Source organism: Leuresthes tenuis, unplaced genomic scaffold (assembly GCF_036924035.1).
Source record: "Leuresthes tenuis unplaced genomic scaffold, fLeuTen1.0.hap1 SCAF_7, whole genome shotgun sequence".
Classification (NCBI taxonomy): Eukaryota; Metazoa; Chordata; class Actinopteri; order Atheriniformes; family Atherinopsidae; genus Leuresthes; species Leuresthes tenuis.
Window position 1 is genome coordinate 6,647,791 of NW_027325361.1, and position 18,737 is coordinate 6,666,527.

General features: G+C 37.0%; 2 protein-coding genes across 2 annotated transcripts in view; one reads left to right on the top strand and one right to left on the bottom strand.

The window, feature by feature from the left end:
- cp (ceruloplasmin) overlaps positions 1–18,737 on the top strand; it is a 442,499-nt gene that overhangs the window by 173,256 nt on the left and 250,506 nt on the right. The gene's annotated exons all lie outside the window — the stretch shown is intronic.
- On the bottom strand, positions 761–18,674 carry meltf (melanotransferrin). Its single transcript, XM_072389023.1, has 16 exons — positions 14,359–18,674; positions 13,730–13,884; positions 12,556–12,655; positions 10,736–10,918; positions 10,129–10,285; positions 9,103–9,170; positions 8,796–8,980; positions 7,890–8,055; positions 7,036–7,187; positions 6,722–6,818; positions 6,441–6,635; positions 5,638–5,791; positions 4,546–4,613; positions 4,281–4,468; positions 3,655–3,847; positions 761–2,994 (listed from the first exon to the last, which is right to left on the bottom strand). Exons 1-16 carry the CDS (start codon positions 14,405–14,407, stop codon positions 2,927–2,929), a joined length of 2,178 nt encoding a protein of 725 aa, XP_072245124.1. The 5' UTR covers positions 14,408–18,674; the 3' UTR covers positions 761–2,926.

An 18,737-nucleotide genomic window follows, 5' to 3' on the forward strand; every position in this document is an offset into this window, starting at 1 on the left:
TGATACTGTAAATTAGAGTTCGATTATCTTCCAGGACATAATCCAACAACACATCTGATGATTAATATCAGCTATTGTACAACTCATTTTGTTTCTCAATGTGGGGATGTGCTGCCATCTCTTATAAAATGTCTGTAATGTGAGTTTTGGACTGGTGATAAGTACATAAGTTAGTTAAGTTTACTTGGTGCTCCAGAAAATTAAATCAGAATATTAATATCTACACATTATCTTGTTGTAATATCTTGATATGTCAGATTGATTCTAAAAGTAAAACAAAACTGTTATTTTGTATTTGATTCTTGCACAGCCCTCCACATCTTACAGGAAATCAGTGGAAAAATATTCTCATTAGCATCACATGATCATTGTATTTATTCATGGTAACTGTTACAGATTTCTCTTTCTGGCCACTTCAGATATTAGAAAAATAATTCTAACTTAAACAAAGTTGAATTAATGAACTGCTGAGTTCTAATCCATAAAACACAAGCATCATTATCATATTTTCCCCGATATGCAAAATCTAATCTTTTTATTTTGAGAATAATTGATGGTGGAAACTTGCTGTCTTAAACATGTGCCAATTAAATCACAATTTAACCTTTTATAATGATAAAGGTAATACAAAAAGTTCACTACCTAATCTTAAATCAGATGATTGTGCGAAGCCTCATGTGTTTTTCGTGATGGTTTTCAGCACAGATAAAAGATGCAGGAAGAGTGACCAAAATCCAAGATTTGGTTTCAAGCCATGGTCAAGTACAGAAAGGCAGTGAGACAGGCAAGCAAACCATGCAACAGTATGCATATGTCAGGGATCCATAATCAATCTTAGCTTCTTTTTTAATTTTTTTCTTAAGAAATTTAAGCGAAGATTAAAAGAGGAAGAATATTAGCAAACTGAATGCAGGTGCAGAACAATTGGTTAAATGAACACAGATGTGGAACAAAACTAGGCAGATAGAAAAATAACTCAATTGTATGAAGACAGAACATTTCAAGCTAATAATAGTAGACAAGGCCTGATCCAGTCCTGACAATTTACTGGGTGGAGTTTTTTGTGTTCAGTGGGAGGAACGCTTGAAATGAGAGGCTAGACAAAACCATAAAATAAGTTTTTGCAGTCCTCACAGTGCAACATTTGACATTTTTTATTTTGTTTTTCAGTATGTACCTTTATGACTTTTAGAGGACATAAGAAGAATTTTACAGAACAGGCTAAAATAAAAATAAAAATACCTCTATGATGAAGTTATTCTGACATACATTAAGACGAAATGTATCTAAACTTCATCAAAAAGTTACAATTCTGCAGACGGCTAATAATGAAGGGTCACTGGGCAGAGTGGGTTCTGCTGTATATAGCTTTATTTAATTTGAAAAAGCACAGTAAGGAAGCGGTTTTATGTAGCAATACCTATGCAGACACACTGGCCTGGCAACTAAATATTAGTCACATGTTACATCATTTCACATTGAAATAAATCTCTATCAGGAAGAAGAGAAGGCATTAGTTTCTGACAGCATGAGTCAGTACATATACACTGATATGGCACCTGAACTTCATATAAAAATAAATCTCTCAACATAGGAAAATACACATCAAATCATAATTTTAACACAGGAAACAGCAACAAGCAGTAGAAGTTGCAATACGATAGAATGAGAACCAGGAGATCTGAGTTCAGGAGAGGTATTTCTGGAGTGAATTGTTTTGGGTAGAAAACGTGAGATCTAATCATTCTTTTTAATTAGTTAAAAATCTCTTTCCAAACCAAAGAGGAGTACATTTGATTTAAAGAGAATTTTAATTGAATAGATTAATTTCGAACTTACCTCTTTCATGCTAACACTAACTTATCTTTGACTTAAACTATCCAACACAGGATGTTTCCTTCAAGTTCTCCCCAAACCTGATGGAACCTGACACGTGTCAGTTTCACTCACTCCATTTCTGTACAGAATATTATGCAAAATGTGTGAAAAAAAGCAGCAAGGCAGAAAGCATGTTGTCTATCTGCCGACAAGTTAGTTTTAGCTTAAAGTAATTATTAGATTATAATAGCACACATGAAAGGTAAAAGTGTTCAATATCATCTGGCAGGCTTGATAGAATCATTTATCCTAATTCTTTTAAGTATTTGAGGAGAATACATGAAGCAGACAACCTATGGACAAACGCTCAGTCATGGGTGATACAATTCCCACACTAGTGCATATTTACGTATAAGGTCCGATTTTAGGAACACAACCCGAGGCAATAAAAGGATGTGTTAATTTTCAGTGTTCAAAGGGTAATAGACAGCAGAGAAGCTACGTGATTTCTACATTTACACAAAGCTCTTGAAAGTGAGAGAGCTTTAAAGATTTCAGGGGGAAGACTTTCTTTTCCAGATGAGGTAAACTTGATGTGAAAGAATTGCCAGTAGCTTAAGTGAAACAAGTTTTTGAGAGGCAGTGATGCTCTAAAGCAATGTAACAGGTGGCAGCATACTCACTGATATGGCAGTTCACCCTCAGTAAACAAATGGCAGCAACACCTTCCCTTTTATTCACACTGGCTGTATAGCTAACTCACATCTTTACTATAAATACAAATTGTGCTTCATATGCTTTAACGCTCACTACATTTAAATCCAAAGGTAACTCCAACATAATGTTCTCTCATATAGTAGCCTAAATGAACAAAATCAGGCAGAAGGCAGAAGGCTAAACTGCACTACAAGCTATGATGCACGATTCAACAAATCAGGATAGCTTAAAACTTAACATTAAAGCATGAAAATTGGTGACAGAAAAAGAGAAGGACAAGCAGATACGAAGTATCTGAAAGTGGAAAGAGGAAGGGAAGGGTAAATTAAATGTAGAGGAAAAATTAATTGATAAAGGATGGTGCAGAAGAGACCAGCACAAAGTTGTAGCTTTACATCAGGAAGTTGGTCAGCATGATGCTCAGCAGGGTCATCAGCAGCAGCCACACAGAAGACACCACTGTAGGAGAAGTTAGAAAATATTAGAGAGGCTATGTGTAAGACTCTGGCAGCCATTTTATGCATCAAAAATTGCCGAAGCTTCCCTTATCACTGTTCTTACTGATAGATCCTCATCGTTCATCCTTTCAGTCTGTCAAGACAACTTAATGCACCAGACACATTTTCTCGGACAAACTTTACCACAGTTAGTTATTTCACTGCTGCATTTCAGCGTTTTCAAATATTTTTGTGAGCCACAGGGGTTATTATGCTTTTAATACAATTGTTTTAGTTAAAATTTTATAGCAGTTGTTGGAATGGAAAAAAGAGACAGGTTTGCTGCCTTTGGATTGGCCACAGGGTGGCTTAATTCATAGATCAGTTTTGTGTTAAATTACCGTTACCACAAACGAAAAACGAGTGTCGAAAAATTCCCGTATCATGAGGAGGGAAGAAAGTTTGTTTAGCTTAGCTTAACCAAAGAGTGGACGTGGTGAACGGTTGGCTTTATCCAAAATGTACAAAGTACGGTGTGTCAAAAAGCTAGCTACTGATTGTAGCTCTCATATTTTCAAATATATATATATACACACATTTTTATCAGAAAAAAACTATTCCCCAAAATTGGCAAACTATTCCTTTAAGGCAGCCAAAAAACTTCTCTTAATTTTCTTATTACCTGCGCTGGATGAATTGCACTCCATGTCAACCAGTGAGTCCATGTAGCCCTGACCAAGCCACTCCTGGTAGGTTTTTCTCTCAGCAACACCCACCATGCGAATGGTGGAGTCTTTGAAGATAAGATCTGTGCCACTGTAAGCCTGAGAGTCAAACATCTTGAAACCAGCACCTATATGGCTGCCAAAATGTGCCTACAGAGTGCGGATAAATGGGCAAAGAGGGGGATCAGGGATGAAGAAAAACTGAATAAACACAAGCATGACAAACAATATTGATTTTATATACTAATTAGTCTTTGATGATCACTCATTAAACTGTGAAATTCATTTGAAAAAGTTAGGTTGCGGAGATATTAAGTTATTGTTAATCTATCATAGTAGGTATTTTTGACAGTGTAAAAAACATACATAGTCCAACAGTGAGATGCTTTTAGGCAGTCAAATATTAATTATTAGATATCAAGGCTTCCAAGCAGCACCTATAATCCTGAATCACTTAGTTTCATCCTAAAATATATTCAAAATATTAAGATAAATTTCCAATATATTTATCTTACACAGATGTCAGGTGCCGTCAGTTTGCATCCCTGTTTAAACCACAGTTCAAACATTTGAACGTTCTCACCTGTGCACGGTCCAGGAGCCCATACACAGCATGGATGTTGGTGTCTGGTCGTACCATTACAGCATGAGAAGGGACTCTGGCCAGGTTACAGTATCTGTACTGTGTGACCTCGGCTTTGGTTCCCTGGGAACAGAGCAGCTGAAAATCTCTGGACTGCAGATCTGCAGCCCATGACTCAGATGATTGACCTGAAAGCAAAGTCAGGGTATTACTGACTGAACTATCTGACACCTTTAAAAAGAAATCTTAGAGGAACTTTTCTCACCATCAGTGTTTTGAAAGACAGTTGAATGCTTGACAAAAGCCACATCTCCACTGCCACCAGCCAGACACCTGAATTAACAAATAACCAAACTCAGTGGTGTTCAAGTAACTGTCCTGCTCTCTACCTTTAACATTAGGCTTAAAACTTTCCTTTTTGACAAACCTTAGAGTTAAGGGTGGCTCAGGTGACCCTGAAACATCCCATAGTTATGCTGCTGTAGGCCTAGATTGCTGGGGGCCATGATGCACCTCTCCTCACTCTGCTCTCTTTTTTGTCTATGTGCATATTACATTATTGTTGTCATTAACTTGAGCTTCTCTTTCAGCAGGTATCCCCAGTCTGGTGTTATGGTGTTTGTTATCCCCTCTTTCCTGTCCTCTCAAACCCCAGCTGGCCAAGGTGGGTGGCCACCCTCCCTGAGCCTTTTTTCTTTCCACAGTCGCCTCGTGCATGCTCAGGATGAGAGATTGGATTGAAGAGAAGTTTCAGGGCAAATCTGTTGGTTTCCTTAGTTACCTTTTTTTAATTGGCTCTGCAGGTATGAACTGGACTAATTTGGAATTTATTGAATTGGATTTGATTGGATTACGATTGTATTACAATGAATTGGACTCTTTAAAGTGCCATGATGAGACGACATTTGTTGTGATTTTGCGCTATATAAATAAACCCGAATTTAACTGAATTGAATCTGGTAGGATCAGTATAAAACTTTCTAAGAATAATCATCAGCACAAATATGACACAGATGTAACATCAGTTTTTTTATATAAACCAGGTGTGTTACATGTAATATTATTCTGATATTTCATCAGCCTTTCCACGGTAAGCATTGCAAAGGTTCATGCATATTGCACTGTTAAGGCTGTAATTAACTGAAGAGGTTAAAACATGAGGTCACTGCAGGGAAAAATGGCTTCCTAGGTGCCATAGTGCAGCCGACGTGAATTGTTCCTCCACTGGCCCCAGGTATGATGTCCGATTCAGATCAGTGACTTTTCAATGAGAATGTGCCACACAAAATGAATAGGTTTTCTTACCCCAGTGAAATTTATCAAGAAAAAAAACTTAGTTGGGAGTTAGTTTTATTACCTGAAAGCTCCATTATATCCATCGTACAGGTCTTTTCCCTTCTCACATTTGTTCTGTCCTGAGCTGTCTCCAACACACATGTCACACAGGTTGCTGGGGAAACTGGGTTGATTGGCACCAGGTACGCAGCTCTGCTTGAAGAACTCTCCTACCGCTAAGCATTATGGGAGATAAGGAAAAGAAAGTCAGAGTGTTGAACGACAGTATAGGCTTTTAAATCAAATACATTTTAGAAGCTGTTCTGCCCAAAATACACAAGACAGTGGGATCTAAGTCCCTTTGAGGATTTTACAGATTTCAGATCAGCTCAGTGTGGGACATGTAGTTCTGGGAAAGGCTACAAGACTACAAACATAACGCTGATGTTGTAATTATCAATCAAGGACTTGAAAATTACTGTGAAGTAGCAGTACACACAAAGCAAAATCTGAATCAGGATGGTCCACAAAAGTTACTTTTCATTCTCTGCACTGCACAAATAATCAGTTTTTGTCCCAATGTACAAACTTTATGGAAATTCTCCCAATATCTCAAACTTTCTTGTTAATCAAAATCCTATTTTGTAACTGCATGCTGGCTTTCTCTGTTTGTTTGTTTTTGCCACTGTAATCTTGGGTTTCTGTGTGCATCAGAAACAAAAGTTGTCATACAAACAACATAAACAATATAAAGACAAATTTTGCAATTTTATTTAAAAAAAAATCAAATTCAATTCAATTCTGGTGAACTCACACAAAGAGATGTTTAAATTAATAAAAATACCAGCTCGCACCTCTGTGACACAACCACTCACTCATACTGACCTTGTGGTATCTGACAGTGCTGAGGACGGATCAAGCCTCTCTCCATTAGAGACGACACGGGAATGTTCCAGCCAGCCGTGCGTCCATATCCAGTGTGACAAGAGCTTTGGCCACGCAGGTCATCAAGGCTACGGATGTCAGTGCGACTCTTTTTTACCACTGCGACTGCATAGTACATGGAACCATCGCGGTCATCTAGACAGGAAAAAAGAAAGAAAAACGTGTAAGGGCTCACTGTACGTGTAGTAAAAATTGGTGAGCATATCTTGTTAGTTTTTTACCTGTATAACTCTCAGCAGCAGCAGGGACCAAGCCGTAGTCTTTGCCTGCGGTGTAGATGTAACCTCCATCCAGGGTGATGGTATCGGCCTCGTTGTTCTAAACAAATATGAAAAGAAAGATTTGGACAAGATTCAATCATTGCTAGAAAAAAATTGAATAAGGAGATATGTCATCTCATGATGTATAAACCTAACTCTGTTTTCATAGTTATACTACAGTATATATTATAACTCCTTATTAAAATAAGAAGAGGCATACAGTGGCAGAAGAGATAGCACACCACAACAGTTAAACCAGCAGTTAAACATCTGACCTTGATTCTCTTCATGCAGTCAGTAATGGAGTCCCCATAGATACAGCTGATGCTCGGAGTCAGACCTTTACTTTGGAAGGCCACACCCATATCAGCACATTTCTGCTGCTCACCACTGGACAACACACACCAACGCAGGACACTGGGGATATCTGTTACAAAGATAGAGAGATTGATAGATAGGAACTTAGTCAAATCTCACTCATCTCTGTGCCTTTCTTAGGACTGTTTCTGCAAGGCAGAAGGTCACTTCAAAAAGTTTTATCTGAACAGTAATCAATACCATATTAAATTTGATCATAAATAAATTCTAATTGTGTTTAATTCGTATGGAAAAGGTTGAAATGATGTAAATGCATTATTTTGAAAAGTTATTTTGAAAAGTTTGTTAGTGACATTTCGTAGCACTGCTTAACGAAAAAATTTACGTAAATGGTCTTGTATAGCGCTTTTCTAGTCTAACTGACCACTCAAAGCGCTTCTAACACTACATGCCACATTCACCCACTCATACAGCACGTCTTAGGATACACATAACTACGTGCTTTCTAATCATTCATACACAGATTCATACCCTGATGGATACATCAGGAGGCAACGTGGGGTTCAGGGCCCAAGGACACTTCGAAGCCAGGCTACAGTTGAACCACCGACCTTCCGATTGGTGGGCGACTGCTCTTCCTCCTGAGCTACAGAGCTGTGAATCTCAGTATTTACTTTACCATTTGTGCACAGTGAATTTTGTTCCCTCAAAGTGATTGTAATACTCTTGAAAAAAACTTGAAAATTAGACAAGAGCATCGTTACTCTTGAGATGTTAAGTTTTGAAACTGTACATAGCAGACACACTTCACCTTCAGGTTTACAATCCATGGCTTTCATAACGTTATGATAGATGCCACCCATCCATCTGTTTGGGTCTTCTGACTCAACCCCCGCAAACGTGGTAGTGGACTCAGAGAAAAGAACAGTTCCTCCTCCGTAATTTGCAGACGAGAACATGTTGAAGTTTGACTTTTCCTGCAAACAGAAGTTTCCCTTAAAACAGGCATCACAGATCTATTTTCAAAGGGAGAATGCATTATGTTACAAAATGTATTTTTTTGTATGTATGATTTTTTTTTTTGTCGTTAACTTAGAATGAAAAAGCTGGAGAAAGCAGGGTTTATTCTCTCTGGATCTCTTGTTTGTTGTTTGCAACAAAAAGCAGTTCCTCTGCTTGGCCAAACTGTTAGCCGCACACCTCACTTTTACAGATTTAAGGGATCAAGACTTAGTGGTCATCTAACCCATCAGAGAGGGTGTTTTGGGCCATTAGGATGGCTATATGCCTACTACTCCTTGATTTCCAAAAGATCAGAAGCACCTTACCTCTGCTAAATAGATAGGCAGGGCCAAGGGAAGAAAATGGGATCGGGCCAAATTCTGTAATTCATTCATACAACATAGCCCAACTTTCAAAGGAAATGTATTTCATTAGGACAGCTGGTTTTCATGCCCAGAATGTTTAAGATTAGCCAAGGGTGCAGAATTTAGCAAGCAGTGGTCCAGGGAGATAATATTTTCATGTAACACATTATTACACTGTCTGTTATAATGTGTGCTGTGATGTTATCTTGGACTCAGATGATATTTGGAAAATGAGGTTCTGCTATTCACAATGTGCAGAAACATGACCATTTGGTTCAGTGCAGTGTTCCTGATGTATGCACAGTGCTCCTGTTTGTAGGTGTTGCTACTTTGAGTTTATTTGGACGTACCTGACCTTCCTTTAACATGTTAAACACCACAGAGGGAGTGATGTCACTGCCAACCACAATGCCACGAAATGGGATGCGCACCAGGTGGCATCTATTCCATTGAGAGACAGGAGCTCTGGTGCCATCACGACATAACAGCTCATAGTCCGATGACATCAGCGCTTGTGCCCAGGCTGGGCCACGACCTGGGAAGGACATGGCTGGTTAGCTGATAAACTTGCAAGACACCCTACCTGACTTCACCTGAATAAGACACTAGATGCTACAAAGACTGATTCATTTTTGTCTGCTGTTAATCAAGACTTACCATCAGTGTTTTCCTCAATAGTTGTATGTTTGATGAAAGCCACCTGTCCTGCATCTTCAGCCAAACACCTGCAGAAACCACAGACAGAAACTGCAGATGCTGAGATTTCAAACTCACAGTATGTGCAGGATTTCACACCCGCCAAAGTTTTTTTGTTTCTCAAAAATATCCTGAATCTTTCTTCCATAAATAGGCTGCACTACATCTGTGCTTGTGTCTGAATTAGAGTCTCAACTTGTGCTTTAGGGTTCTGATAACATAATATAATCATCGTAAAAATTATTTGACAATGTGGGACAAAGGATTATTAAAATTCTTCCAGCGCAATAGATGCGTACTTCAGTTGCACTCTCATATTTGTACACCATTAATTTGTAAAATATTCTACCTACCGTTTGGTAAAAACTACTTTTAAAACGATAAAGTTCCCTGTAGTTTTCTGAGGGTTATAACTTCTCACCGCTTAAATTATGTTCCACAAACATTTTCCAAAAGGTTCTTTGAGAAACTCATAGAGAACCATGAGGAAATGTTTTGCGAATGTTTCTTAATTATCTCCTTAGATTTCATAGATACAATCATAACAAAACGTTCATCAAACATTCCCTGAAAGATCTCAAAAGGTTCCACCTAAATAAGTTAACATTAGTTAAGATAACAGGAATGTTCAAAAGTAAAAGGTTGCAGCCTTTGTTACCTTCAGAGAACATTCCCTCAGTGATCTTGGAAAGTTGTATAGCTACATACTATGAGCAGCTGCGTATTAGTTTAAAATAAAAACAGTAACCACAAAAAGTTTTCCCTAAATTGCGCAGCTAAAGGTTTTTATCTTAGTTACACAGACCCTTTGTGAAACAACATTTTATCTTTCAAGTTCTGGTTCCTCTTTCTCCTTTTCTTAAAGGTCTGTTATTTTATTTAGTTATTTTAGTAATAAAGTGCAGCATACTAAAAATACAAAGAGTAAACTTTAACTGTAACTACACTGCATATATGTCCCGTATTTAGAGCATGAATATGTCTTACCTGAAAGCTCCCTCATAGCTGAAGTACCTCTCGTTGCTGCTCATCTCACATTTGTGCTGCCCGCTATCGTCACCTTTGCATAGCTCACACAGCGACTCAGGGTCACCAGGCTGGTTAGCTCCAGGGATACAACTTGCATTGAAGAAATTTGCCACACCTGATCAAACACACATACACACACACCCATATTTATTCACGTATTTATACACATTTAAAAAAAATATATATTTTCTATTTGCAAAAGCAGGAGTGGCATTGGATTCTCGTTATATGTATATATATAATGACAATAAAGGCTATTCTATTCTATTTTACATATCCTTTATATGTATGCTAATGATTTATAATATGGAAATATACATATACTGAACTGGCTGTTTTCTCTTATAAATGCAAAATAATTTTTTTATGAATGTGATATGTGTGTAAGGGAAATGTACACGAATCCCCCAAAAATATTCTTTAAGAAACTAATTTTACTGATGTAGCTCATTGTGTCAGGTCCAACTGAGCAAACAAACTCTGTCACAATATGAAACAAAAAATTTAAATGAATTACTAGCAAATGCATTGAAATACATTGAAACCTTAAACATGTCTTTCATACCACGTGGGATGTTGCAGCCCATCACAGACATGTAGCCCTGGTCTATGAGATATCCCAGAGGCATATTCCAACCAGCAGTTCGTCCTTTTCCAGTGTGGCAGCTCCTCTTTCCTGCCAGGTTGTGGATATTGATGGCAGAGTTTGCTTTCTTCACAACAGCAACTGCATAGTAGGAGGCAGTTTCTGGGGAAATAACAGCACATTTGAAACATTGAAACCACAATTTATGGTTTGAGTTGTTGATTATGTACTTTTATCATCAAGGAATGGAAACGCGTTCTAAAAGGTCAAAGTACAGCCTGCCACTCCAGTTTTGAAATATCAAACATCCAAATATAGTGATCGCTGTTAGTGCAACAGGTGACACAACGCCAAGGTGACACTGTGCTTGTATGAATGTCCTATGAACTTATTCCTTACAGTTAACTCTGGCTAATGTGTTGTCATGATAAATATTACATGTTATCTTTTCTGATTTGAAAAAAAAAATCAAAGAGAAGTGGGAGTAACAGACTGTGATGAAGTTGTCAGATCTAGAATACTAATTTTGGACAGAAGATGTAAATCATAAAACAAGACTTCATATAAAAAAAGGATTAGAGCTGAACATGAGATCAGAGGGCTTTACTATCCTTAAAATCTTTGGTTTTGACCACATGAACTGTATTCTTAAATACAAAAAAAAAAAATTAGAACGTATACACACTTACTTATGGAGTTAAATGAGAAAACTGATAATGTTCTCATGCTTAATGAGGCTAAAGGCAATAGTATATTAGCTTGACTTTACAAAGCACATTCATTCACATAAGCTCCAGTATCATGACCTCTTTTCCTCACCAAATGTCCAGCTTTTATTTAAACAATTAAACTAAAGCTCAACTAAAGCTTTTTTATTGGTCATTCATATAGAATGAAATAAAATCAAACAAGCCTTGTCAAAACTAACTTCATACTCAAACAGATTAACTCAAAAGCTTTCTAAATATACAGTTATGGTGAATGGAAATAAAAATGTTTTAAAAAATCATCTGGTCTTCAACAGGTCTTAAAATTTGTTGAAATACAACTTTAGATGAACAACAACACATTACACAATTACACGTTACAGGAATAGCATTATTCATTGAAAAAAAACAAGGCTAAACTATATTATACTTACAAGGTTCCACCACAGCATTTCAGTTAGGTTGAGAACTGGACTTTGACTGGACCATTGCAACACCTTCATTCTTTCTTTTTTCCACTCGTCTTTTTTTTTTAACAGTCTAGAACTTAATATTTAACATGTAAACTGAAGCCTTTGGTATAGCACTGTACAGTCTTATCTTGGGAAGATGAACAACTGTCTTTAATGTTTGATTAAACATTAAAAATGCTTTTCATTTGTGAATAATCCTTGCACTCCAAATTATCTTATAATCCTTCAAAGATTCATCGGCGGTAGCAATTACTTCCCGAAGATCTTTGCTGATGTCTTCCCTCCTTGGCATGAACACACATCTGAATCCTGCAAAATCTGCATATATAGGGGTGATCACACTTGACTCTTAATTACTATGGAAGCAGTGAGAGTGAATTTAGCTTTTCACACACTGCTTCTGCATGTGTTGTTGTTCATCAGTGCTTGTATTTACTTACTTTTATAATCTGGTCCAAGACCATATGATTTTTCATTATGTCCTAATATGTGAAGTCTAATCATTTAAAAGGGTGTACTTCCGTTTTTTACCATGAATATGTATCCTTAACCCCCATACAATATAACCTACCAAACCTTGTCAAGCTAAAGTCCCTGAGAGTCAAAAGTTGGGTCTTACCCCCATTCTTTGATTCACTTGCAGCCATCTTGAAGGAAGCCGTTTTCCCTGCATTGTAGATGTCAGATGCAGACATGGACAAAGCATCAGCTTCTTTTTTCTGCAGACAAACACCAAAGGGAAAAGATCAGTGATGTTAAGAATGAGGGAGAACGTTAGAAAAAAGAATATTACATGGAATACTTTCATTAATTTCAATGCAATAGTTATTTGATTGAAATGTATGCAGTTACAAAAAGAATTGCTCAACCAATCTTCAGTGCAATGCATGACAGCATTTATAGCTGCTTCAAATCTCTATTGCCCACTCTAAAAAGGGCCTTAACAGCCTTTACTGAGCAACAAGGGCTTGAAAATGGGATTGAATTGGATGTTTTACAACAATAGAGAGCACATATCATGAAATATAACATAATTCCCAGAAACATAAATGCACATACACATTATGCAAAAACACATAATTCTAAGTCTCAGTTAAGTTCCTATTAAAATCTTTACATACACAATTATTACAAGTTAATCGACAGCTTGTTAAACAACCCAACAGAAAAATTATGTCAAGTATCTCTTCTGTATCAAGTATCTCTCTTCTGAAAAAAAAAAAAATCTCCTCCCTGATAACAAGTGGTACTGTTCTAAGGGGAGTGGATGAATGATATCGGTCAAAATGGCCTTTGGCCTCTGCGTGGCTGTGGTCTCATAAACTGCTCCAGTGCTTCTGAGATTTGTGCTTATGATTTTCTGACAGATATGAGAATTATTTGTTCTTTGTTTTTCACTCAAAAGTTGCCAAACCACCAACTCATAGCAAAAGTAAAACAGTCTCTGATTGTCCTTTTTTTTAAATAGATGCAGCCCAAATTGCACAAAACAAAATTTACATTAAGCCAGGCTTCCAGGTCATCTTCATACTTAGACATCCTATGAGAAATCTCAAAATGTGTATTTGTCATAAACAACCCAGCACACCTTGTGCTCCCTGTTAAAAGTTAATCTATTAACAACTTCAGTGCCATTTTTAATCTAGTTTATCTTATCTGTCACCTGATTGCGTGTCTGGCACTGGTATTTTATTGCCTTTTATAGTCACATGTGGTCCAAAATAATACAATTTAATGGTTTATTTCAAGCAGGCTTGAAGATTTATCTGACGTTCTTGTTATTCAAATCCCACCTGCAGTTTCTGAATGCAACCTTCGACTGTTGGCCCCTGAACGCAGCTGACGGTGGGACGGATGGAGACCTCAGTGAAAGCCTGCGACATGGCCTGACATTTCCTCTGCTCAGGGTCTGAAACGGTGCACCACCTGATGCTACTTTGGCAACACACTGTGAGAGTAAAGACAGATGTGAGACAAGATATTATTCTGTTTAACCTAGATATGAAATCTAATGCTTTAAGAAAAACAGAATTTCTGTTTCAGCACAGAAGTTCCTAACAATGATCAGAATGATCAATATTACTTGGAAAATGATGACAGCAAACCTGCAGAGTTCTCTCAAGAGGGTCATAATGCAGAGGTAATAAAAGGTCAATTAATTGTGATTATTGTGATGTTTACTGAATGTCTTCAGAAAAATACAAGTAACATTAATTATCATTTTAATTTTCTTATTTTTTGCCCAAGAAATGTTTTTCAACTCGAAAATTTCCCAGGTATATCTACACAAAATGTCTAGCTTTATGTGACTACTTGCTCTGCTGTATACGATGTCTCATATATAAAAAAGATATCAACATTAAAGAAAGCCTGTTAAAATGTTTGTTAATTTGCATTTAACTTTAAAAGTATTTCTTCTTACCAGCATGTGCTAACAGCAGTAAAGCTCCCACTGTCCTCCACATGGCCATGGCTTCGCTCCCTCTCAGTTTTAGATAGAATGGCCTCTCTGTCCCTTTCCTCCACTTTATATAATGACTCGTGTCAAAGTCCTTCTTGTATCTCCAAGATCCAAGATTAAAGATTAAAGTCCTTGCGTGATTCCCAGATGAGTCTGTTGTTTAACTGATTTACAACTCTGTCACTCTACAATATGTCTCTACAACATGTCAGTCAGGGAGTTTTTGAGGCTCAGTGTATGGTTTATGAAGTGTGTCTGCCTTGTTTACCTGGTGTGACACGTCTCTGCTGCTGCCACCTGGCTGCAGGCCAAAGCTGGTACAGAGGTGCCTTTTACAGAAAGTACTCCGCCTCTGCTGTGCTCTCACTCCTCTCCACCACTGGTGTGGTGCTTTTCCACCGTTGTGCTATATGAAAGGAGGGACTCAGGCCAATACAGTGAGGCTGTTGGTGACTGACTCACTGCTCTGGCTGCTGAGAAGAAGACAGAGACAAGGAGTCTGTGTACCTATTTACCTTGACAACTATAAGCCCATCTCTGACAACAGGAAGTGGATTTGTGTGTTTGAGTGTGTGTGGCGTGTAAGCAAAAGCTGTTAAGCTTTCTGCAGCTCAATACTTAAAACATCAAAGAATTAAAAAAAAAACCTGTGATATTGTGCATTATCAGCAGTAAGATCAAAATGAATGTATGCACATCTCATTGTTTGTTGATAGTTGGCTATTTTCTTGTCATTATACATGATATTTTCAACTTCTAAAAGAGTTTAAACAACTTCTAAAAGTCACCTGTAACTTCTTAACTAAGGGACTATAAAGTGCAGTGTTTCTTCAGTAGTGTGGCGGAGTTTTAGTACAAGAATCAAATGAGGTGCTGAAATACTACTAAGGATAAAAAGGAAATTTACGTTTAAGTTACATCATAATCAATATAAACAACAATTATTTCCCTAAAAATTATTCTTTTTCAGATACAAAAGATTGTCATCATCAAGGAGAAGCTGGGCTAGTTCTATAACTCTTTATTTTCTGTTCCTTCACAGAAACTTAACACAAATGACTCAAGAGATATGACTTTTCCATCAATGTTTTAAAGTTCCCATAGGAATAATAATATTGTAACTTCAACTTGAAATCATTTTATCTTTAACTTTAGATTGTTGTTTTTTATGGTAAACAAGTTTAAAGAGAGTTCATCCAGCTACTAGACGTATAACAGATGATTCTTACCATAATTCCTTGATTTATTTGATTCTATAATCAACACAGCTGCAACAGGTTATAAAAAAAGTTTAGGTAAAAGGTTGTTTAGAACCTGAGTATTCTGCTGTCAATATGAGAACAACTCAGGAAAAGTACTTTAGGTCAGTTAGAATAATAATAATAATAATAAAAAATACCCCATACTGGTTGATAGACAACCTGAATAAACTATAAAGCATCAGCTGAAACGATAATTCAGGAAATGAGGATACATGAGTGAGGTCATAAAATATATCTGCAACCTTTAGTTGAAACACAGGAAGGCAGCCTGGTCATAAAAACTACAATTGTGCTGATTGTTACATTTTGTTCTAGTTCAGATTTCAACGAGGAATGTTTCTGAGGATTGCTGAGAGGGGTAATAAAGACTGTGATGGCACAGTCATGCTTTCAGCCACATTTGTTCACTACCTATTGATTAAGTGAGGTGGAATCTAGCTTTTTTTTTTCATTAATTTCAGTTTTTTATTTTAGTCTCAGGATTTATCCTAAGATAAAAGTGTCCTGTTCTTTTGGATTAATCGTCTATGAGCAGCAGTTTCATATCTTAAAACAGTAAATCCAGCAGTTTTTGACAGTCTAGTCTTGTGGATATTCAGATAATCTGATACAAATAAAAATGCCACGTAGTTACTGATAAAGAGCAACATCAGTTACAAGGTGGTGTTATATTCACAGGGCACATATGTGACAGAGTAAAGAGGTGAAAGCTGAGCCGAGGTGTTATTATGGTGATATTTGTTTCTGCTGTTCTTCAAGCAAAGCTTTTCTTATTGGTCACGTACTGCAGGTCTTGCATGGTTTGGGTAATATACTTATAAAGACATTTTTACAGATTTTAGGGCAGTTTCATTTTAACAGAAATGTCTTTTTCTCTGATCCTGAGTTTGACAACCAGCCAGATTTGTTTTATGAGTTGTACCTTTGTTTACTCCGACAGTAGTTTATGGCAGGATATTTACCCCTCATTACAGGATCATGAGACACTTGAACATAAGAACCCGATGAACTGAAGGAATGTTACAATATAAACTTTGGACATGTGTCGACATCTCCTCGTAGCTTGACCTAACTTCTCATTTAATCGATTCCTCACAGCAGGTGCAAATTAGCTGTACAGTCCTAACCAGCAAGTTGTAAGGACTGTTGTGTCCAGTGTATGAAAAATGTTTTAGTTTGAATGTTTTAGAGAAGAAAATGGAACATGGAAGGCAGGAGTACTTCTTGGAATCTATTTAAAATGAGGACCTTCTTTAATTAATGCATTTTATATTGTATTGTGGAAGGTCTATGCCAGTAATGTGTGGAGGCATACAGGTTGACCATCGCATAATAAAATCAATGAATAATAATGAATGAATTAATAATAAAATAATTTCAAAAACTAAAAATACTATAAGCTTTGTGTTGTTCTCATTTTTCTGTTGCTTTGTGTGTGAATGAAGTGAATTAAATATCACATCAGGCATTAATCAACACAGAGCACTATAAACCCACAATAGAGGTGAAAGTAAAGGAAAATATATTAATATTTACAGATATAGAATATTCATACACATTCCACAAAGCAAAAAAGACCAAAAAAAAACTACAACTAAATAATAATAGTAATACTCATTATCTTTTATCATTGGTCGAGAGAGTTCAATAAATCTCAATAAAGACTTTTATTTATTCATTTTTTGTACCAAAATAGGCAGTTAGAGCAGGGATAAATATTATAATATGTCAGATATAGATCCATCTCTGTAATAGATTCTTTGCATCGGTGCTTTACTCTAACAGACAACGGCATTGTCCCCTGGCTAAAACACACATCCAGAGTCATACAAAGAGTCAGGTTCTGTCAGCTGACAAATAACACTCAACTACTGGAAACAGTCACAGATTGGAAACATGGAAAGAATTTCAGTTTAGCCCAACACTCTGTGAGGAAACATTAAAGCTTCAAAACGCACAAGTTTCTCTTCTCTGCTGGCAGAACATCCATTTTGTATGTCTCTGGTCCTCCAATCAGTTTGGAGGAGACACCTTGGGGGCTGAAGGTGGAGATGGGAAGAAGGGGATGGACAAGGTCAAAACAGTAGCTGAACTGTGCAGCACTGAAAGCGTCCTGATCGTGATTATCATCACATTTGAGTTTCGTCTGATTCATGACCTCTGCACTCGGTGTGTTAATCATTCACTGTTAGCAAGCAGAAGGTTCCCAAAGATGTCAATTCACTGCGAGATTACAAAAACACACTTGAAGATAAAATCTTTGTTGTAAATTTGTAAATTAGGTAAAAATAAATCCTCAATATAACTGTACTAAACAGTAATGTATGTGAAGCGCTGAGGTCACACATGGAACAAGTTTCATGAGTGTTTTTTGAGTGTCGAGGCTCAAATTTATGAATGTAGCATGAACACAACCTGTTGGCCAACGAGCCATGCAGTGGATGAATCGATCAAGACAGAGGATTTAACCAGCAGTGTACACTTGATGCCAATATATGTCTTTAAATACGAGACATAAAGCAAATGAGATAACTAGGAAAACCTACATTAAAACTGCTTCCTGACCTGTTTTATGATCAATGACAGAAATGTGTGATTGCCACATCAGGTCTAACAAACAGAAACACTGAGATGCTATCAGCTTCTGTTGCATAAGATGCTTTTTGGAAACCAGCCCTCATTAGTGCAACTATAGTAAGACGGAAAGCTTTAATAGTGATGCTGATGATTAACATCATGATGATGCGTTGATGAAGGAGTTGATACACAGTTATGGTGAGAGAGCTCAAATAATGTCACAGAGAGTGGAAGTAGACAGAGATGAAGGTGTGAGACAAGGAGGAAGAGTAGAAAAGAGAGGCAGAGAAGCTTATGTAAAGACTTCAGACACAGCAAATCCAGATTTCTTAAACAGAATAACTGGACCTGTATTTATCAAATTTTTGAGTATATGTTTGGTTTTAAATGAAGATAAAATAAAAAATCTTTTAACTTTATTTGCTCATTATTTTTGAGCAATTGCACCACGAGTCAGAACAGGTTGTGTAAGCCATTTATTTGCCTTTAACTTGAACATTT

What these genes read in the sequence shown, in the direction of transcription:
- meltf (XM_072389023.1), bottom strand. Translation starts at nt 14,407, where the DNA reads ATGGCCATGTGGAGGACAGTGGGAGCTTTACTGCTGTTAGCACATGCT. An exon ending in ACTGCTGTTAGCACATGCTG is followed by an intron (nt 13,885 to 14,358) that starts GTAAGAAGAAAT and finishes TTACTCTCACAG; the next exon opens with TGTGTTGCCAAAGTAGCATC. An exon ending in AGCTATGAGGGAGCTTTCAG is followed by an intron (nt 9,171 to 10,128) that starts GTAAGACATATT and finishes TGGTTTCTGCAG; the next exon opens with GTGTTTGGCTGAAGATGCAG.